The 21,478-nt window shown below is 31.6% G+C and overlaps 1 protein-coding gene across 1 annotated transcript in view; it reads right to left on the bottom strand.

The window, feature by feature from the left end:
* Nucleotides 1-1,050: 1,050 nt before the first annotated feature.
* LOC127738921 (propionyl-CoA carboxylase beta chain, mitochondrial-like) overlaps nt 1,051-21,478 on the bottom strand; it is a 43,721-nt gene continuing 23,293 nt past the window's right edge. The window contains exons 9-17 of the mRNA XM_052250415.1: nt 19,620-19,686; nt 18,754-18,874; nt 17,895-17,976; nt 16,411-16,534; nt 10,896-11,003; nt 9,961-10,061; nt 9,302-9,400; nt 6,182-6,278; nt 1,051-4,695 (exon numbers count right to left, since the gene is read on the bottom strand). Of these exons, the coding sequence (XP_052106375.1) occupies nt 4,574-4,695; nt 6,182-6,278; nt 9,302-9,400; nt 9,961-10,061; nt 10,896-11,003; nt 16,411-16,534; nt 17,895-17,976; nt 18,754-18,874; nt 19,620-19,686 (921 nt within the window). The 3' untranslated portion in view covers nt 1,051-4,573. The remainder of the gene's footprint in view (nt 4,696-6,181; nt 6,279-9,301; nt 9,401-9,960; nt 10,062-10,895; nt 11,004-16,410; nt 16,535-17,894; nt 17,977-18,753; nt 18,875-19,619; nt 19,687-21,478) is intronic.

Here is a 21,478-nt window from a genome sequence, read left to right as displayed (position 1 = left end):
TAAACTAGATACCCTAAGGAACATTTAGTTAAAGTTTGAAGGTATTTGGCCCAGTAGTTTCAGAGGAGAAGATTTTTGAAATAGTTTACGACGACAGACGACGACGACAGACTATGACGACGGATGACGACGGACGCCAAGTGATGGCATAAGCTCACATGGGGCCCTTTGAGCCCCGGTGAGCTAAAAAGTTATCTGAGCTGATTTAGCAACAAAGAAAAAGTTATCTGAGCTAATATATGTTTGGCTTTTTCATCACTAAATTTAAGTTATTTGCAAGTACAGATCAGTTCTTCTTGCGTTTATGAAATTGGGCAAAGATGATGGCAAGATCAATCTACAATTTTTTTAAGAACATCTCTTACCATGGACATTTCATTCCAAAAATTGACTCTCTGTAAAGAGTTTTTATCTTAACTTCTGTTTTGATTCGTAGGAGCCATGTTGAACATTACAAGTGATCAAGTATATTTAATTTTGATGAGTAGAGTCGAAAGTTAATTAAGGTTATAACTGTTCATGTGGTATCAGAAGAGATTTCAAAACATTCTTTCTCATAACATCCTATGTAAACTATGTTCAACAATGACAGTTATATAGGATGTAAAGCAATACCTAAAGAAATGGAATTTTAAAACAATTGTAGTGAACATGGAAGTAATGTTTAAATATCTAACAACAGTTATATTGACCATCATGTTAGGTCATAAGAGTTTTTAAATTCCAGAAGACAGCATTTAAGGGATTGTTTCATGAGCTTCTGGTTAAAACAAGACCATTAATCGGAGAATTATAACATAACTCCTTTAAAAAAATAAATTATGAATTTTTTGTTGATTTGTTGACAGATTATCATTCACAAACATTAATATGGATGACGGAGACCAAGGTTAGTCCTAATTTGCTTACCGGTATATAAAGTGGAAACTTCCATCAAAACTTATTATAAAGGATTAAAAACATTCAAAATATTTGAATTAAATATTAATAGAAACTAACGCAGGAGATTTGGACCAGGTGAGGTAAGAACAAAAAGTAAAGATTATCAAATCAGTTTTAGATTTTTAATAAATCATCACAGATGGTGGATAGCTAACAATCTTAAAAATATCAATAACATACAACTATTAGCACTTATATAACTATAAATTTCAGACAAATAGCAAATTTTTGTTAACACCATTCTAAAGGAGCATAATGTTGATAGGTGCTGAATACTTGATACCCTTGTATATTACATTCTTCTCTCAGTAATAATAACTTTTTTCGTATTGCTTCAATTCTTCTATTCTTACTTCAACTTTTGATGATAGCCCAAGATTTTCAGCAATCCTTTTCAATACCAACTACCACAAGAACAAAACCAAACTATCCTTTGATTAATCTGTTTTCTTTCACTTTGAAATTACTATAAAAATTAGTATATCTATAGCCTCAGATAGGAAAAATCATTTAAAAAGTTTTAAATTAAGAAAGAATAACTCATTTTTTAACTTTTGAAATTATTTTTTCATAAAGGTATATGTACTATCAAGTGTCTAAATATGTTATCACATGATGGTTAGTATTTAGTAGATGAAAGATCTATACTTTAAAAGTCGTTGACAACAATGTAAGAATGTCATTTTTAATGTCATTTTGATTTATTTGAGTCTGTGTCCTAACATTTGTCATGAATAGTAAATTCAGAAGAATCTGCAATAGCATCATTGAGAGAAAACTAACCTAACACACATTGATGAAACTACATTCAGGTGGAATTCAGTTTTTAAATAAGAGTATTTTTAATAAATGTATCCTGCAATGAATTTATGGTATTTGCATGTACTGATTTTGTGTCATGGATGGATACCCCATATCCTTTGTTTTTTCTAATACAGAGAAATTGATGAAGTTGTTGCAAGATATCGACAAAGTAGATATTCATACATCACACTATTAGGTCAAGGATAACATACATTTGTAATTTGAATTCATGCATTGATTCAACTGTTTTAAAATGTTTTGTTTGCAATTCACTTTGGTAATGTAAAATGGAAAATTAACCCTTCTGTTACAAAAAATGTCCATGTTACTCGTATGGTCTATATTGACATCAAATTCCATGCAAGCATCTCATGTTTTGTGTGATATCATAATATATTTTATACAAATATCTTATTAAAGCCATACATTATATTTATGTCTCTACTGCTATGATACAAAATGCTGTATACATGATTCATATCTTCAACAGATACCCTTTTAGGTTAGAGGCTATAAATATACAAACAATACTATACATCTTTAACATAGTAACTTGTTTCTGATACTAGAAAAAAAACATACAAATGCCCATGAGAGAAATACTTCATTTTGAAAAAAAAACTACTATAAGAATAAAGAAATAAGATTTCACTATTTAATAAAATGCTCCGCAGGGCGCAGCTTGATACGACCGCAGAGGTCGAACCCTGAACAGTTGGGGCAAGTATGGACACAACATCCAAGCTTGATACAGCTCTGAATTTGGATTGTGATTAAATATTTGACACAGCATAGGTTTCTGACACAGAATGAATGTGGTCTAAGAACTTAAAAATTTTAAATTGGACATTCACCTATTATGGTCAAATATCCAAAATCTAAATACATGGTTAGATTCAGCATATCAAAGAACCCCAAGAATTCAATTTTTGATGAAATCAAACAAAGTTTAATTTTGGACCCTTTTGACCTCAATGTGGACAAAGTTGATAACGGGGCCCAAAAATCAAAAATCTAAATACATGGTTAGATTCAGCATATCAAAGAACCCCATATATTCAATTTTTTTTTAAATCAAACAAAGTTTAATTTTGGACCCCGATTTGGACCAACTTGAAAACTGGGCCCATAATCAAAAATCTAAATACATGTTTAGATTCAGCATATCAAAGAACCCTAAAAATTCAATTTTTGTTAAAATCAAACTAAGTTTAATTTTGGACCCTTTGGACCTTAATGTAGACCAATTTGAAAACGGAACCAAAAATTAAGAATCTAAATACACGGTTAGATTCAGCATATCAAAGAACCCCAATAATTCAATTTTTGATGAAATCAAACAAAGTTAAATTTTGGACCCTTTGGACCTCAATGTGGACCAATTTAAAAACGGGGCCCAAAATCCAAAAACTTAATACACAGTTAGATTCAGCATATTAAAGAACCCCAAGAATTCAAGAATAAAACCCCATTGAAATTGATCAAGAAATAAGCAATTTATACGAAGTATCTTCTTTTTGCACAATACTGTGCAATTGAATATTTCTTGCTATTGCGCAATACTGTACAATTGACAATTTCTTGCTATTGCGCAATATTGTGCTATTGGATATTTCTTGCTATTGCGCAATACTGTGCAATTGAAGATTTCTTGCTATTGCGCAATACTGTGCAATTGAAGATTTCTTGCTATTGTGCAATACTGTGCAATTGAAAATTTCTTGCTATTGCACAATACTTATTATATAATAATTTACACATCCTGTTTGGTGTGTATCTCCTACCATGTCATTATTATTTGCTTCAAATATAAATCAGAAATAACCAACTTAAAATGCAAAATTTTAAAAGAAAAAAAAAATGAAAAAAAGAAAAAAAAAGAAAAAAAAAAATCCCCCCCCCAAATTTTTTGAACCCCCTTATGATTCATCACCCCCAAACTCAATCCCAGCCTTCCCTTTGTGGTATGGTACCTTGCAGTACAATTTCAGAGAGATCCATACACTTGAACACAAGTTATTGTCTGGAAACTAGAAAAATGCTTATTTTTGGCCCCTTTTTGGCCCCCAATTCCTAAACGTTTCGGGCAATTACCCCCAAACTCAATTCCAGCTTTCCCTTTGTGATATGGAACCTTGTAGTACAATTTCAGAAATATCCAAACACTTACACTCAAGTTATTGTCATGAAACTAGAAAAATGCTTGTTTTTTTGCCCCTTTTTTGGCCCCTAATTCCTAAAATTTTGAGGCAATTACCCCCAAAATCAATTACAGCCTTCCCTTTGTGATATGGAACCTTGTGGTACAATGTCAGAGAGATCCATACACTTACACACAAGTTATTGTCTGGAAGTTACAAAAATGCTTATTTTTGGCCCCTAATTCCTTAACTGTTGGTACCATAACCCCCAAAATCGATCCCAACCTTCCTTTCGTGGTATTGAACCTTATGGTAAAATTTTATGGAGAGCCATTCACTTAAACTAAAGTTAGAGTGCGAAAACCAATGTGTCTTCGATGACGCCGACGACGACGACGCCAACGTCATACCAATATACGACCAAAAAATTTTTAATTTTTGCGGTCGTATAAAAACAAAACACATTTTCCCATGCACATACATCCAAACTTGGATCTTGCATACATCTAAAGATACAGTACTTTTCTATTCCTTCAACTGTACTAAAATATTTGATATTCAATCCTCAGAAAATATAAAACCGACAACTTGCTTCTTCCCTAAATACAATCTTGATCCTGGATCCAGTTCAGGTCTAAGCAAGCATTGCTCCACTTTAGTTCAATCAAAAAACAACACAGTCTAATTTATAATGGCATATTAGCATGTTTCTTCCATGGGTTTTCTCTCTTCTTGCTAGCCAGTACTTGCAAGTCTTGACAGATTCTTCTTCGAGTTGAACGAGGTTCTATAATGTCATCAACAAAACCTAAAATAAAACCATATATCATTATTTGCAATGACTTCTCAAAATCTTACAATTTATACAGGTAGCTTAAAATGATATATAGACATGACTTTAGATATATACCGGGTATATAAATGGATATCATTGATATTTTAACACATATATCAATCTGACATGTTGTACTTTCAGTTTAACATAAATATCACACGGAATTACATTTTATTGTTTGGGCAACCTAATTTGTAACTCAGAGTGGTAACTTTTTCACATATATATTTGCAACCAGAATCATATGAAGAAGTGACTTCTATTTCTCAATTTGAGAGGAGAAAATGGCGAGACATAACAGAGAAGTGCCCATTTACTTGTGATTTTGTGATGTTGCTATAATATTGCAGTTTTGAAATTTGAGAATTTTTCCATTTGTCTTTTTATGTGTTGTTTGCCATGTATCTAATGTGTATTATTGATGTCTATTAAGTAACACATTATCATACTATATTTTTATATGCAAATCGAAGACGCAACGTATTTTGGTTTACCAATGTATTTCCGTCTATCCGTCACACTTCATATTCGCTTCAACTAATTTAATATAACTTTACCACTAAGTTAGAATAGACAGTAGAAAGCTCCCTTTCGCTTTTTTTTATTTTTTGATTTGTCATTCCAGAGTTACCGAACTTTAACAACTTTTCACAAATCATGAACTCATTCCAGTATTCCTGAATTGATTTCCTCAAACTTTACATTATTGTGGGGATGGATGAAAGGAACCTCCCCTGTAATTTATGTAATTTTCAGGTTTGTCGCTCCAGAGTTATAGGACTTTAATTGTGAGATTTTAGTAAATTTTTCACATATTGTATCATAACTTAAGTTTATTTTGATTGATTTAGTGGAAACCTGGTAGTTGCTGAGCAGGGATTAGCACTGAAATATCTTAACCCTGGTAGTTGCAGAGCAGGGATTAGCACTGAAATATCTTAACCCTGGTAGTTGCAAAGCAGGGATTAGCACTGAAATCTTTTAACCCTGATAGTTGCTGAGCAGGGATAAGAACTGAAATCTTTTAACCCTTGTAGTTGCTGAGCAGGGATTAGCACTGAAATCTTTTAACCCTTGTAGCTGATGAGCAGGGATTAGCACTGAAATCTTTTAACCCTTGTAGCTGATGAGCAGGGATTAGCACTGAAATCTTTTAACCCTTGTAGTTGCTTAGCAGGGATAAGCACTGAAATATTTTAACCCTTGTAGCTGATGAGCAGGGATTAGCACTGACATCTTCTAACCCTTGTAGCTGATGAGCAGGGATTAGCACTGAAATCTTTTAACCCTTGTAGTTGCTGAGCAGGGATTAGCACTATAATATTTTAACCCTTGTAGCTGATAAGCAAGGATTAGCACTGAAATCTTTTAACCCATGTAGTTGCTGATTAGTGATAAGAACTGAAATCTTTGAACTCTTAACAGCTTTCCATAAAGGATTTGCACAGAAATCTTTTACCTCTGACAGCTGCTGGGAAGGGATTAGCAAACTTCTCCACATATTCTGCTTCATTTTTAGCTTGATCTTTACCACGGAATATAATAGACACAGCTCCCTAAATAGAAACAGAAAAGAATGAATAAAATTTTGTATGTATTTTCAGCCACTTTTGTTTCTGAAATGTCTATTCTAATTTGCACCACCAAGTCGATATGATATCGAACAGCTATTGCACTTTTGAAACTCACCTTAATTAAACGAACACTTTTCCTTATGGCAGTTATCTCCCCTTTACTGTTTTTATTTCTAAAGCATCTTTTCAGAAAGCAATATATTTATCTCTTAAAGTTTTTCTTACTGTTTAATACTCCCATAGGCTGATCTATTAAATTTGGACTAAAGCAGTCCGGTTACATGAAATGAGAGTTCCCTTTTTATGTTTGACATGACTGGCATGTTGATGTAACAAATAAACAGTAAATTATAGAAACCTAACGCTCTTGACATGAGATTCTTAAGTCTATAAGCAGGAAATCGCAACTCCTCGGAAAAGTAAACATGGTAAAAAGTTATCAACTTTAGATTTTTGTCAAATTTTTAGTTGTGATATGATGCAATGTAAATACATTTGGTCCAAAGTGTTCTGCTGACTTTCTATATGAGTTCTCCCCTTTAAATATTCAAAATAAGCTGTTTGGTAGGATCAATTTTTAACAATGTATATAATAGACCTAGGATATTTAAGTTTTCTGAGACAGTCAGTAAACCGAAAAATACTGTAGCAAATTATCTCCCTTATTTCAAGCAAAAGTATAGAAACCAAATATTTTTCGCAACTTTTTTATGAAAACTATCATATAACACTGGAAATGGCTTTTGTACAACAGAAGTAGACAATTATCTCCCTAATTTCAATGGGAAATACATAGAAACCATTTATTTTGGGAATTCATGAAAAATAAGTTAACAACATAAGTGACTATTTTAAACTGGATGGAGCCTTTCATCTCCAATATTTCAAAGAAAAAAACTCTCAACTTTACATTTTTGGAATCTTTTCAAGATAAGTTATCTAGTGACATGTTTTTTTAATTTTTTACAAAGGTTATTTTTTTGTAATTAAAAAAAATTATTTGCAGATCAGTATCAAAGTTGATTTAAGGATGTTCGCTACTCTGTTTCAAAATAAGTTGATTTAAGTATGTTCGCTACTCTGTTTCAAAATAACAAGCTTTTTAAAAGACTGCTATAAATTGAAAGTATAAGAATAAAGGAACTAAAAAAGCAGAAAAAAATGAATGCCCCCGCTTGCATATCATATAGTAATAAAGGGACATAACTGAAGAACGGTAAAAGTGACGCTACCCAAATTTGAACTTGATCTGAGTTTTGTGGTAATAAGCATTGTGTGTAAGTCTCATAACATTTGGTTGAGGCTAACTAAGTAGAGAACAGAAACTATAAATTCAGCAATTTTTCTATTTGTAAATACGCATAACTCTAGAACGGTTGTGTATAAGTTTTATAACATTTGGTTGAGACAAACTAAAGTTAGAGAACGGAAACAAAAAATTAAACTGAGTTTTGTGGTAAAAAGCATTATATATACATTTCACTACATTAATTTAAGACAAACTCAAGTTAGAGAACGGAAACAAAAAATTCAGCAATTTTTTCATTTGTAAATGGGCATAACTCTAGAACAGTAATCAAAGTGCTTGTAAGCACTGAAGGGTAAACATTGCTTTAATTTATCAATGGAAGGTAAAATTAAACATTGCATTGTATAAAGCATTGATTGTAGTTGATTCAACTATAATCATGGACAAAGAAAGATAACTCCAATTTAAAAAATACTTGATATTTAGAAAAAAAAATGAAAAATTCAGCAATTTTTCCATTTGTAAAGGACATAACTCTAGAACAGTAAAAGTGACAGCACCAAAATTCAAACTTGATCTGTATATTGTGGTAATAAGCATTGTGTATAAGATTCATAACATTTGGTTGAGGCAAACTTAACTTAGAGAACGGAAACAAAAAATTTAGCAATTTTTCCATTTGTAAAGGGGCATAACTCTAGAACGGTTAAAGTGACGCCACCAAAATTCAAACTTTATCTGTATTTAGTGGTAATAAGCATTGTGTATAAGTTTCATAACATTTGGTTGAGGCAATCTAAAGTTAGAGAACGGAAACCAACTTTGGGACGTACGGACGGATGTACAGACGGACAAGGGTAAAACTAAATGCCCCCTCTGCTACGGCGGGGGCATAAAAAGTGTAGAAAACTTATTATTTAAGTGAATTTTCTCAGTCCAAGGACCATAGCTCTGCACAAAATCATCAGAACGGAAATTCAAACTTGATCTGTAACTTGTCATGATAAAACTATATACCAATTATCAAATCCATATCTTCAAGCATGACGAAAAAAAGTGAGGAAAACTGATTATTTGAGTGAATTTTCTAAGTCCAAGGACCATAGCTCTGCACAAAATCATCAGAACGGAAATTCAAACTTGATCTGTAACTTGTCATGATAAAACTATATACCAATTATCAAATCAATATCTTAAAATATGATGAAAAAACAGGGGAAAACTGAGTTGCCAGACTGACGGATGGACAGACAGACAGACAGACAGAAGGACGGAGTGCAAACCTAAAGTCCCCTCAACTACTTCTGTAGGGGACTAATTAGGAAAAGAAAAGTAGGTTTTTTCTGGCACTACATGTTAAAACCAGAGGATTCCGAATATCTGGTAAAAATTCAAAAACAAGAGGAGCGAACATCCTTAAACCTTGATTATCAACATGCGAGGTGGAAACACCAACTGTTCTTTGAACAATCAGACTTTAAATATTTCCTTTAATTGTTCGGGCCTTCTTTCTAAAATAATCACCATCAATCAATTTTAATAAAAGTACCTTACTACCCTAATACACCCTAAGTAAAATGGTTTCTTTTGATAATAAATTGACATTTTGTACCATTGCTCTGCTCATATGTGAGCTAGGTAAGTTATAACACTTTCACATAGAATCTCTTGTAGAAAGTAAGAACTTTCATAATTGACATATTAGCTTCTAGAAAATTTAAATATTGACATATTTATTGAAATTCATCAACTTTACCTTTGCACCCATGACAGCTACCTCTGCAGTTGGCCAAGCATAGTTTGTATCTCCTCTTAAATGTTTAGAACTCATCACATCATATGCTCCACCATAAGCCTGAAAAAGTCAAATTTAACTGTTAAAAGTTATTTTGTATACCTACAAATGGATGAAACATATAACCTTACTGACCAGTTACAACATATTTATAACAAGCCTACAAATGGATGAAACATATAACCTTACTGCCAAGTTACAACGTATTTATAACAAGCCTACAAATGGATGAAACATATAATCTTACTGACCAGTTACAACGTATTTATAACAAGCCTACAAATGGATGAAACATATAACCTTACTGACCAGTTACAACATATTTATAACAAGCAAGATTTCATTTAGTTTGTCCACCAGTACAAGCTTGCTAAAGTGTTCATGTATTGCTTGGTTTATTTTTTTTTTATGTTAGATACAGAATATATTGATACTGATGATGCCAATATATTTTATGTTTTGTATAGTAAAAGTTAAAGGAGAAAACCAATTGTAGATTTTAGAAAAAACATAAGTTTCAATCACAGTTTGTTAACTGTCAGTTGGGAAGAAGAAAAAAGCATATATTAAGTATTTGTCACTATATTTTCATTAAGTATTTCCTGTATAAGTTGATCTACCTTTCTAGTGATAACTGTTATTTTAGGAACAGTAGCCTCAGCAAAAGCATATAATAATTTAGCACCATGCCTGATGATTCCTCCATATTCCTGTCCAGTACCTGCAATAAACACAAGAAATATTGTAGTTCATGGTCATGGTTAATTGCTTTGAAACATTACTTTGTTCAAATTAACAAACTCAAATTTCAAATAACTTCTTATATATTCTTTTTTTTACATTTCCATAAAATAAGAAACCGCAAGATAAATAATGCATATTCTCCTCTGATAAGCCCCCTATTTCAGAGGCAAACTCCAAATATTTTATACCAATTTTGCAATCCCCATAAAGCCAGTACCCTGTAGGAGAGGTCAAAGTCGAACTTTTGAAAATATCGTCAAAAGTTTCTCACTTATTCACCACTATATGGATCCATTTTACCATTATGAAATGTTCCTTAAACCAGGGGACTCTCCTGAGAAGACATAATAAGTACACTGTCATGATTCAAATGACATATTCTTATTGCAAACTTTTGGTTTATAAACTATATTTATGCATCAAATACTAGGGATACAACACATTGTTCTGTTTGAACCAGTTCTTGGTCTTCTCTTGTGCATTTGGCTACCTAAACTTTTCTTTTGAAGTGACCTTATCAAGTCTATTCAAAATTACAAAGCTCATGTGCACTAAAATCAATATCATATTTATCTCAAAACTTAAAAAGACTGTTTTTCTCCAATTTTGATGTACTAGTTATATGATTCACTACTCATAGATTTGTAGTCTCGGAGGCAAATAAGTTTTTTTTTCAATTAACATTTACAACTACGAAGCAAATATGTTCTCACATCATAGGCTTTATAAATTTTTAAGCATTGTTGCTACACTGAATATTATCAATCTTATTTGAAGTAACAAAGTATTTTACAATTTTTAAACAACTTACCAGGTAAAAATCCAGGTACATCTACAAATGTTACTATAGGAATGTTGAAGGAATCACAAAATCTGACAAATCTGGCACCTTTGACTGACGCATTTATATCTAAACAACCTGAAAATATATACATACAATATGTTTTCTGTTTGGTATTAAATCATAATAAAGATCCGTTCTGTTACATCTTGTGATCCATTTATTTGGCAATCGCCCAATGGCAGTCAGCAGGGTTTAAGAACATCCGTTGTTCAACCTGTTAGTCAAATGCGTTTTGTTTAAATATACTTTTTCACTTTTTTGGTCTCTTGGAAAATGTTGTTTGTGCTGTATTTAGACCCCTCTACCAAGAGAATTTGTTTTGCATGCACACATCTAAAAATTGTGGTTTTTATCCAACGCAATCATAGGTTTGAACGTTGTTTTCAATTTAGACATATTTATATTTTTTCGTTTGGGATTGTATTATATTTGCCTTCGTGTTTATATGATCCGTTCATCCTATTTTGACTCTTCAAAATTCAATAGTCTATCCCAAATTGAGGTAAATTATATGGCCTTCCAAATACCGTTTCGTTTCCTAACATCACTGAAGAGACATTAATTGTCGAAATCCGGATATGGTGTACAAATTTTTGCACCTCATGTTTGCGGTATACCATCTTTTCCGCAAGTTTATTGTTTTCTGTTTGGTATTAAATTATAATAAAGATCCATTCTGTTATGTTTATTTGGCAATCGCCAATGGCAGTCAGCAGGGTTTAAGAACATCCGTTGTTCGACCTGTTAGTCAAATGCTTTTTGTTTAAATATACTTTTTCACTTTTTTGATCTCTTGGAAAATATTGTTTGTGCTGTATTTAGACCCCTCTACCAAGAAAATTTGTTTTGCATGCACACGTATAAAAATTGCGGTTTTTATCCAACGCAATCATAGGTTTGAACGTTGTTTTCAATTTAGACATATATATATACATGCAAAATGTGATTTTTCCGTGACATTAGTTAAAGTGAAGCTTTAGCCAAGGTGATCTAAAAACTGGATTTCTTCTACCATGAATTGAACAATTTCAGAATGAGGAGGAGTAATAAATCATTCTTAAATTTATCATACTGAATATTTCATTTTTAGATTAACTAAAAGACATATGTGATGTGATAATCACAGCTACAACAAAAGCAACTTTATTGTTCAGCCTTTTTTGGTAAAATAACATGTACTGCAGATGATTTTCTTATTATAAAAAATTAAACATTATGGATATATATATATATATATAACTCGTCTAAACATTAGCCCAACAATGTTAAATCTGTAAATTTGCGAAAATTTACAGATCTAACATTGTTGGGCTGATGTTTACGTCTGAACCAGTGACAACTCTACAACAGATTTATCCATCGGATCACCAGCAGTGATGGTGATACATGGCTGTGTACATTCTGTATATACAACTCGTTTCAACATCAGCCCAACAAAAAACAAGTCTAAATTGAAAACAACGTTCAAACCTATGATTGCGTTGGATAAAAACCGCAATTTTTATACGTGTGCATGAAAAAAAAAATTCTTGATAGAGGGGTCTAAATACAGCACAAACAACATTTTCCAAAAGACCAAATGAGTGAAAAAGTATATTTTAACAAAACGCATTTGACTAGCAGGTCGAACAAATGATGTTCTTAAACCCTGCTGACTGCCATAGGCGATTGCCAAATAAACGGATCACAAGATGTAACAAAACAGATCTTATTATTAAATTATTACCAAACAGAAAACAATAAACTTGCGGAAAAGATGGTATACCGCAAACATGAGGTGCAAAAATTTGTACACCATATCCGGATTTCGACAATTAATGTCTCTTCAGTGATGTTAGGAATCTATATATATATATATAAGTACATCTGAACCAGCGACGACTCTACAACAGATTTTATCCATCCGATCACTAGCAGTGATGGTGATACAAGGCTGAAAATACATTCTGTATATATAATTAGTCTAAACAACAGCCCAAGTAGCTTTATAATTATAGAGCCTAGGTGGTCGAGTGGTCTAGCGCGTCCGCCATAGTGCAAGGCCATTTGGTGCCACGATATCTCAGTAGCATGAGTTCGAATCCTGGCCAGGGAAGAACAAAAAATATCTAACATTGTTGGGCTGTTGTTTAGACTTGTATATATATATATATATATATATATATATATATATTATGCTTCATTTTTGCTCTTTATCACATTTATTTATACCTTTTCTCCCTTTTGTTTCCTATCAATTTCCTCCAAATTAATATATTAGTTAACATCACATTTACTGTTATCTATTCTTTAAACATTTGAATGATAAAAACAAATTTGGTATTTACTTTAAAATGTATCATATGAAGTGATCTTGATTTTATCAGTGAATTTTGATTTTATCTGCGAAAATTATCTTACGACGACAGAGCAAATCCTGTTATTTTGAGCCACCCATTTTAACTGGACTGATCATAAAAAAGGCATTTTCTATGTCTAATGGAAAAGCCCAAACTCTGGCTGTGTGTCAGTTCTGTGAAGAATCTCCAGAAATTAAATGGAAGTGTATTAACTGTGAACTATTTCTATGTCAACTGTGCAGTTTAAAGATACACAGTAAAAGCAAGGCATCTATGGAACATGAAATTATCAATTTTAAACGAATTGAAACAGAGGATGTTGACCCTTCACTGCGTAAAGTGGATCTTGAAAACATAGTATGTACAATGCATAGTCAACAAAAGTGTTTCGTCTACTGTAAAGACTGCAGTCAGCCAGCTTGTTCCAAATGTTTAACTGAGACTCATAAACTACACAATTATAAAGGCCTGGATGAAGTGTATAATGATATTATCTCTGAAAAAAAGGAACTATTAAATAAATTGGAATCAAATCTTCAGTTCCTCAGAAATACAAAAGACAAACTGAACAAAATACTCTCAGATGGGGATAAAACATTTCAAGAAACAAAGGAAGCTATTAAACAAACTGAGAAAGAAATGAAAGAGGCTATTACAAAATATGCTAACGACCTTTTACAAGAACTTGAAGCAAAATCAAAATCATCAGAAAATATGATTAAAGCTGAACTGTCTGCCATGAAAAAGAACGAGGATAAGTTGGAAACCAGAATCAACAACCTAAACCAAGCAAAGCAGTATCATCAAGTGGCAGACATTTTCTCTCCATTGACAAAGTATCCAGTTAAAAAAATCAAACATAATGGAGTAAAGTTCATTCCTGCCAATATGCAAAGGAAATTAGGGAGTCAGTCAGTGCTTGGTGATCTTTATACAGTGCCAGACTTAGAACTGATACACTCTTATCAAAGTGCTATTCAAAATGTGACAAATATAATATTCTGTAGTGACAACTGTGCCTTGATAGGAAGTTATTCTAGTCAAAAACTACAAAAAGTCAAATTTTATAACCATCGTATCAAAGTAGAAAGAGAAATTAAGATTAAAGTGTATGATATGGCTAAGACACAGGATGGAGAAATACTTGTATCATCTGAAGGAAGTGAAATAAAACTATATACCAAAGATGGACAATTAAACACATTTAAATCATTTTCTCCATTGAAAACATTAGGTATTCATATCACTAAAGATCATAAAATAATAATAGGGTTGACAGAATCTTTGAAAATACCTGCTACAAAAGACAGTATTAGAACACTTGTGATTATGAAGCACGATTGTTACATACAAAATACTATTGAATTTGAAAGTCTGTTAACATATCCTTATAGAATCCAATCTTTCAGTGATAAGATATTAGTTGTAGATATTATAAACACAGAATGGGAGGGTAGGGTAGTAATGTTAGATGAAAGGGGGAAACTCTATTGGACCTATAATGGTTGTAACAGTATCAATTCTGATCAGGATCATTTCTATCCAGATGATATAGCTATAACCTCTACAGATATGATTTTAGTTTCTGACTGTGAAAATCATACTATACATGTATTAAATCTTACTGGGAAACTGATTGTATGTAAGGATATAAAATGCTTGGGAATAGAATTACCATTAGGTCTTTGTATTGACAAAAACCAAGTTTTATGGATCGGGTGTAATACATATGCAAAAGACAAATTTAGTAAGGCTAAGATAAGTTGTGTTAAACTGATCTAACTAAGAGGTTTATATTGAATAGATCGCTATTAAAAGCTAATGATCTTATCATTTTTGTATATCAATCCTTTTAAGCATTTACAATTTTTTTATTGTGGATTATCTAAAAATCAATTATATTTTAAATATCAACCAAATCAATGCATCAATATGTTTACATGCTATACATACTGATAGTAGCAACAGAGAGGTATAAATGCTATGGCTATTCTTTGAATATCACTTATTTTTTATACAACTAGCTGTATTTAACTTGATTAGCATGCTAGAAGTTTTAGAAGCATTTTCTGGATGCAAATAATTGATAAAGTTAGAGTTGTTTCCCCTACCATGATTGTACAATTGCATAATTCTTAAGTGAATTATTTTAATAAAAAACGTTCTTACAGTTTTTAGATTTGTTTATTACCACTTGTTATGTATTTTTAACTCCATGTTGTGGATCCACAAATACAGTCAGCTTTTAAAGATCAAATTATTGAATTTCTAGCTTGGAAATATTTCAAAGAAAAGTTATGCATATTAAGACAATAAAGGTATTACGGGATTAGAATATGGAAGAAAAATGGGTAATATTCTGTATCCCATCATTACTTGATATCTAAGAAGATGAATGAAAATTTCTGATGCAAAGATATTTTCCACAGGGATGGCCATAAACAATGTGCAAGTTAACAGGTGTGTTACATGATGAAACTCGACTTCATTTTTTGAACTTCCAAACATTATGAGGATTTGGTTGAATCAAACTCAGGAAACTGAATGAAAACCTGGAAAAGGGCTATTTTCCACATAATCAAGAAGCATAACTCAGTATCTACAAATATGAAATACATTCGAGATGACTTGAACTTCAAATTGTTCCATACAATATTTCCAAATATCTAATTATTTGGTCAGGGCTAAGGTCATTTATTGAATGCAAACTGAAATTTTCAGAATATTCAAAGGGCATACATAAATCATTAAAGACAACAAAAAAGATGTCAAAATTGAACCAGAACAGTATTTCCTAAGTCAGAATAGTTGGTCATGGATAATTTTAGTTATTGAACAGAAACTAGAATGGGATAGAAAAGGGAAACATTTAATGCTCTAAATGTCATACAATGACGGCATAAAACTGTTTTTTGTTTCTTGTTATTTACCAACTCTGACACATCCAGCAAGACCTATTTTCACTTATTTGTGTGATATCCTTACATGATTTTTAGAGCAAAATTAATAAAAAACAAGGGTTTAAACAAACAATCATTTTTTGGAAGAGAACTTTACTGTGTAAATTTTTTATTCAATATATTTCATTTATGAATTTTTATATCATATACTGTCTGCTTTGTTTTTCTTTACATTTTGTTTACCTGCAGCAACTTTAGGTTGATTTCCTACCACACCAACAGTCTGACCGTTCATTCTAGTAAATCCAACAACAATATTTTTGGCATAATTAGGCATAATCTCAAAGAATTCCATATCATCAGCTACCTACATTTATAGATGATAAACATTTGTAAGACATTTAAATAGCTACAATTAAGACAAAAAATTAAAATATGATTATTTATAAAAGCAAAATACAGAAATAATATTAGTAATAAGCAGTCAGTTTGGTTCAATTTCGTCCAAATAAGCTAAAAAACAAACCCATTGCTGATGTTTTATTGGTTAGCAAGCCAATAATTCAAGCTCATTTGCATGTATTCATGCAACCTTTAACTTAACCCTTCATGGAGACTGGTTGCACATGTGGCCAGCATGTGGTCAGCATGTTCTTTCATTAAAAAAGAAAAGAATGTCAACAATAAAAAGTGAAACAAGGGAGTCACCAGGAATAACTGTTTCGTTGACTGAACCACATGACAAAAAATATTCCTATACAGGTAAAACAATGATTTACATATATTTTTAATCTATAACATGAAATCAAACAGACCAAGAATAATCTGTCATGATTATATTGCACATGCTTGTCTGTCTATTTATATTTATATCTATGTTTATAAAGGGTTATTTAATCATCAGCAGTCTTTGCAGGTCATCTCAATGGATAATTAGATGGGGTCTGAAATATGCATGAAATGCTGATACATGATAATGAATTCATGCATTGTTAATTGCTTTTTTTTGACTTTTTGTAATTAGGATATACATATTAGTATCTTAAAGGAGAATTTGGGTCAAATCAGTGAACATGAAGTTCACAGCTAATTCCACTTTATAAGCACCAAATAATTGTTAAATGCCTTACAATAAACTCTAGATGTTATCTTTGTTTGCCACTTTCAGCCCTCTTTACTATATTATGGTTGCTTGTTTTTTTGGTGGAGTAGTCGGAAAGAAAACTGACATTCCCTGTCAATTAAAGATCAAAGTTGAACACGCCTTCCCATGATGTTACCTTTGAGGATGGCCTATGTAATTGTGTTTTATGTCTGATAGTTTCATCTCTTCTTTTATGGACAATTCATTATGTACAAAGGATCTCAAGAAAAATTCAGCAATTTTTGAATGCAATTTTTAAAAATTAGCAAATATGACTAAAGCTAGTACATGTATTGTAGCATTCGAGTTTTCTCTTCTTGGTAGCTTAAATTTCAACAAGTTCATTTCTGATGATGGAAGAAGATGCCAAACCCATACAGGATAGACCTCAAATACAATGCATGAAACTATAAGTCCCATAAGTTTAAAAGGTTTCCAGTTTCAAAAAAAGTTTTGGCACCTGTAATCAACCTGGAAACCTTTCGAACTTCATAATTAGCCTCTAAAAAATAGACAATTGTCTATTTACAGAAACTGTCTATTTACAGATGATACAATGACATTTTTACAGTATTATACTTACACCAAGAATAACATCTTTGATGTCATAAGCTGCTGTACTTTCCAGTGGAACAACTGTATCCAAGCCAGGTACATCTCTAAATCTGAGAAATAGATATTTAAGTCATATTCAATAGCTTGTATACTTTCTCTGAAGTAAGATATAAAACCATTCTTTCAATTATCATTACTTACAAAGTTTTTTGCACATTTCTCTGTATACAGAGGCATACGAGAACCTATTTATTTGAAATCATTTGTATAAAAGTGTACTTTCTCTGGCAACAAAGGTTTAGCAAGTTGTTCCTGATAAGTTACTGATTACTCCAATATATATGTATATGTATCTGTAAGGTGTGAGCACTGACCACCTATGGCTGAAGATTTTCCTGAATCTATCAAAATGAACAGCAATAAAAGATATGTCCCTTTAACAAACAGATAGAGTACATGATGTGGTTGTCTCACGTACATTAAATAATACCATATCTTTTTATTTCCAATTAGTGGGTATTGTGAAGGGTCAGAAACTTTCCATTGAAACTCCTTATGGTTCTTTCACCTACAGAGTGTATGTCATTTTTTAAACATCTAACCTATCCAGGTAACACATCGTAGAAAAACAAATTACAATATATATTGACTCCTCTTTATTTGACCCTTAAAAGTCTGCAGATTTGTTTGTTTGTTTTTTTTGTGTTTTAATGACACTTTCAGTGACCTTGACAGCCAGTTTTTATTTGGGAGAAAGTCAGAATACTGCTGATTTGTTAGTCATTAAATATAGGAATTGAATTATAATCAGATTATGACACTGAATACTTTAAAGTCAGCTGATTAAGTTACTATAGTAAAAAGGTGTGGTCTTAAAACGTACTTACGGCGGATCATGACATACTCTGTGAGGTGCTGGATCCTTATTACTCAAAGGTAGAAAGTTAAAGAATTCTCTGACTTGAAGTATGGCATCAACATCATTATCAAATGCTTTATGTGCAACACCTGGGAAAAAATAGTTCTTATTTTCCAATGTTACAGGATACATACAGTCTGCACATCATACAAAATTCTTTGAGGAAAATTTTATCAAAGATACAATTTTATTTATAATTCTTTTTTTTTTTGTGAAGTATTAAAACAATGAACTTTCGATTTCTTTGGTTAATTGCTATATATAACTAAACCCCACATCTGAATGTCTTAAATTTTGTGTTTTTATACTCATAATTACTTCATGTCCAACATGTTGTGAATTGTTTTTGTTCATGTGAAAAATGTGACAGTATCAGGTTCCCAATATTAGAACTCTCCTTCACCAATTTTTTGCACAGGAATTAAATTTACCTCACAATTTTACCAGTAAATAGTGATTAGCAATAATTAATGCATAAATCAATTTAAAAATTTAAAGTATATCTAATTTTTTATCATTCCTTTCTGTATTCTGTTTTGTCCTTAGCTAAAAAAAAATCTATGTTAAGGCTACCCTTAAGAAATTCTTTGTTTGATGTAGCCTACCCATGCACTATATGGTTGGGTAGGTAAGTAGGGATTTTATTTTCTTTTGGCCAACAACATAAGTTACATGATTTAGACAAAAACTATGTTAGAGCAGGAAACAATCTTTAAAAAAAAATTTGAAAAGATTTGTCTCATAAATTTATTTTGGGTAGGCTGCTTTTTAGGTGGGTATGTAGGCATCATAAAACAATTACAAATTTATTTTTAGCCTAATCATCCTCCGTACCTGATGTAGCTGTATGGGTTTTTGCCCCTCCTAGTTCTTCTTGAGTTACATCTTCACCAGTAACAGACTGAAATAAAAGTCAATTATATAAAATATTCATAAAGAAACTTTAGTCAAATTTCTGCACTTATACATTTTAAATAAAACTGCCTATAACAAAAGAAGGCTGATGATACAGAAAAGATCGACTGATATGCAGTAATCCTTATCAAACCGACATGAAAATTTATAAAAAAGAATTTTAAGACTAAACACAGTTGACCTATAACTTATAATAACTGAGAAAATGATCAATCATATAAGAACAATCATGAAACATTGAACCATGAAAATGAAAACATAGGTCAAGTGACCCCTACCAGACAAGAATGAACATCTTCCAACAAAATTGTAACCAAATATTATTGACCCATTTTTTTAGTTACTGACAAAACAATAAGATTCAATATTGTAGTTTTTAGACCATTTTTACGACGTTTCGGGCGAATTTTGAAACAAGAATATAAATTTCAATTTAAATTTTGTAAAGTCAGTGAACCATGTCACCAAATCTCTTAAATGACATCTCTAGCTACCTTACATTCAGTAGGATAAGCCTCAGATGAGGTAAAATCATAAAAATGCTCAATGATCAATTTCAACAAATTGGTTGTTACTTAGAGATGTCAAATTATGTTAGTCATTGTGACTCTGATTCAGAAAGTTTTAAATTATGACTGTGTCCACACAACTGTCAATTAAACGCACTTACAGCTTTATGGAAATTGAACACAAGGAGAGTCATACATTGAACATTCCACTTATATGAATTTGTCTTTCAAAGGGCCAAAAAGAAAGAAAAAAAATTGAAATATATTGCAAGCTCACAGATTTACAAATAGCCCCAAGTAATAAATAATGTCAGCAGCAACTCTAGATTCTATTACAGTTGGGATAAAAACAGTAAAGAAACAGTAGCACAATCTGGGATCATCTGCTTTGTGTCTATTTTTAGATAAATACAGACATCTTAAGTAACACTTAAGGGACCTATAAAATCAATCTTTTTTTTTCTCATATCACCATTTTTGTAGCCACCTTAAGGGAACATCAGAGGTCTGCAAAGTTCTGATGTCAATTTTAAATTTCAACCAAGAAAGAGTCAATAATAACACATAAAATGCATGTGCTGTACATATAAAATCAAGGACAAAATAATAAATAGGAAAAAAAACTTGATAAAGAAATAAATCAGCATAGGAGAGAAAGCTTCTAAAATGCAAACGATGTTTGTGGAATTAACATTCATTGGTTAAATAATCATCAAAAGGATGTTTACCATAATTCAAATGCAGCCAACATCTGCATAGGTATAAAAAGTTAATTTACAGATATCTGTACTAAGTTCAATCTGTTTCCATCTTAAATTTCTTTTGATTTATGGTAAAAACTATAAATTAAAGTTTCTTCAAATGTTCTAACTGAGAAAAAAAATTGTAGCAGGCATGTTCAACTTAAAACTTTTTCAATCAAAAATTTCAAAATTGACAAAAATTAACTACTGGTCAAGGACCAGTCACTGTCACTAGGCATTTTTTGTAATAATAGTTTGAAGATGCAGGGACATGAATTCAATACTTAATGGGTCCTTGATTTTAGAAAACTTACTATCTCTAGTACATCTATTTTTGTCAGTTATGAGATGATTTAAAAATTGAGTGTGTGTTGTTTAACCTCACTTTTGGTAACCCTTTGTACAAAAATAAAAATAAACAGATGTGGTATGATTGCCAATGAAACAACTCTCCACAAGAGACCAAATGACACAGAAATAAACAACAAAAGGTCACCATATGGCCTTCAACAATGAGCAAAGCCCA

Source organism: Mytilus californianus, unplaced genomic scaffold, assembly GCF_021869535.1.
Source record: "Mytilus californianus isolate M0D057914Y unplaced genomic scaffold, xbMytCali1.0.p SCAF_4, whole genome shotgun sequence".
Lineage (NCBI taxonomy): Eukaryota > Metazoa > Mollusca > Bivalvia > Mytilida > Mytilidae > Mytilus > Mytilus californianus.
Note: the sequence above shows the minus strand (reverse complement) of the source record. Positions and strands in the feature narration are given on the sequence as shown.